Source organism: Magnolia sinica, chromosome 17, assembly GCF_029962835.1.
Source record: "Magnolia sinica isolate HGM2019 chromosome 17, MsV1, whole genome shotgun sequence".
In the NCBI taxonomy this organism is placed as follows: domain Eukaryota; kingdom Viridiplantae; phylum Streptophyta; class Magnoliopsida; order Magnoliales; family Magnoliaceae; genus Magnolia; species Magnolia sinica.
Window position 1 is genome coordinate 36035986 of NC_080589.1, and position 1360 is coordinate 36037345.

The 1360-nt window shown below is 36.7% G+C and overlaps 1 protein-coding gene across 1 annotated transcript; it reads left to right on the plus strand.

Moving 5' to 3' along the window:
• Positions 1–307: 307 nt before the first annotated feature.
• On the plus strand, positions 308–1360 carry LOC131230480 (zinc finger BED domain-containing protein RICESLEEPER 2-like). Its single transcript, XM_058226400.1, has 2 exons — positions 308–415; positions 527–1360. Exons 1-2 carry the CDS (start codon positions 308–310, stop codon positions 1358–1360), a joined length of 942 nt encoding a protein of 313 aa, XP_058082383.1.

Below are 1360 nucleotides of genomic sequence, written 5' to 3' on the forward strand. Positions count from 1 at the left end.
AAGCAACTCCAACATGCAAGCTGCTCTCATCACTCATAAATGTGAAAAAGACAAACTAAAATAGTGGTTTGCAAGAATAGTTACTGTTGAGAAGAAACCATTTAGATTTATAGAGAGCAGAGTTTTTAACGAATACAGCAGATACTTGAATCCAATATTTGCTGAGTGTTCGCGGGTCACGATGAAAAGAGAATGCATGAAGATGTATATGAATGAGAAGACAAAGATGAAAGTCATTCTATCATCAGTCTCACATATAAGTCTTATTTCAGACTTGTGGACAGCATCGAACCAAAGGAAGGGGTACATGTCGCTAACTGCACATTATGTGAGTGCAGATTGGAATCTACGTAAGACAATTTTAAACTTTCGCCACCTTCCTCCCCCTCATACTGGTTTGGTTATTTCAGACAGCGTATATACGTGTCTTCAGGAGTGAGGCATCGAAAGTAGGATATCTTTAATCACGCTAGATAATGCATCTATAAATGATGTTGTGATTACTTTTTTGCGGAGCCAATTCAAGAGAGTAGAGAATCTTTATTTTGGGGAGAAAATTTTCCAAGTGAGATATTGTGCTCACATTCTAAATCTAATTGTGCAAGAGGAGCTAAAAGTAATTAACGACACAATTGAGAACATAATAAAGAGCGTGAAGTATATACGGGGGTCACCATCAAGACTTAGTATCTGGAATGACATACTTCAACGTTTAAATGTTGGAAGTCAAAAAACATTGAAGTTAGATGTGTGTACCGGTTGGAATTCAACGTATAAAAGGTTGGATGCGGCAGTTGAGTTAAAAATTGCATTCCCAGAATTTGCAGTTCGTGATAAAGCATATGCTTGGTTACCTAGTGAAGATGATTGGAGAAGAACTAAAGATGTTCGTAGTTTTCTTCGAGTTTACTATGGCTGCATGAAGTTATTTTCCGAAAATAAATATCTAACGGCAAATCTGTTTCTTCCAAAGCTTTGGAAGATTAAGGATGCTCTTCAGAGAAGTGTCACAACAAGCACAAATTATATTCAAAATATGGCGTTAAGCATGCAAGTGAAATCTGAAAAGTACTGGAGAGAATGTCACCTATTGATGGCTTTAGTTGTTGTACTTGATCCTTGCTGCAAAATGGGACTGGTTAGTTATGTTTATAAGAAGATTTATCTATTTGACAAGGCAGCAATTGAAACATATAATGTTCATGTGGCAATTGAAGAATTGTACTCTTCTTATGTGGGTAATTCTACTAGAAGTCAGGACACACAACTTACGCATGAATGTGGCTCCAGTTCATCTATATGTGATGACAATTTTCTAGATGAGTACTTCTCAGCCTTAGAACAAGATGAAGTGAGTTAG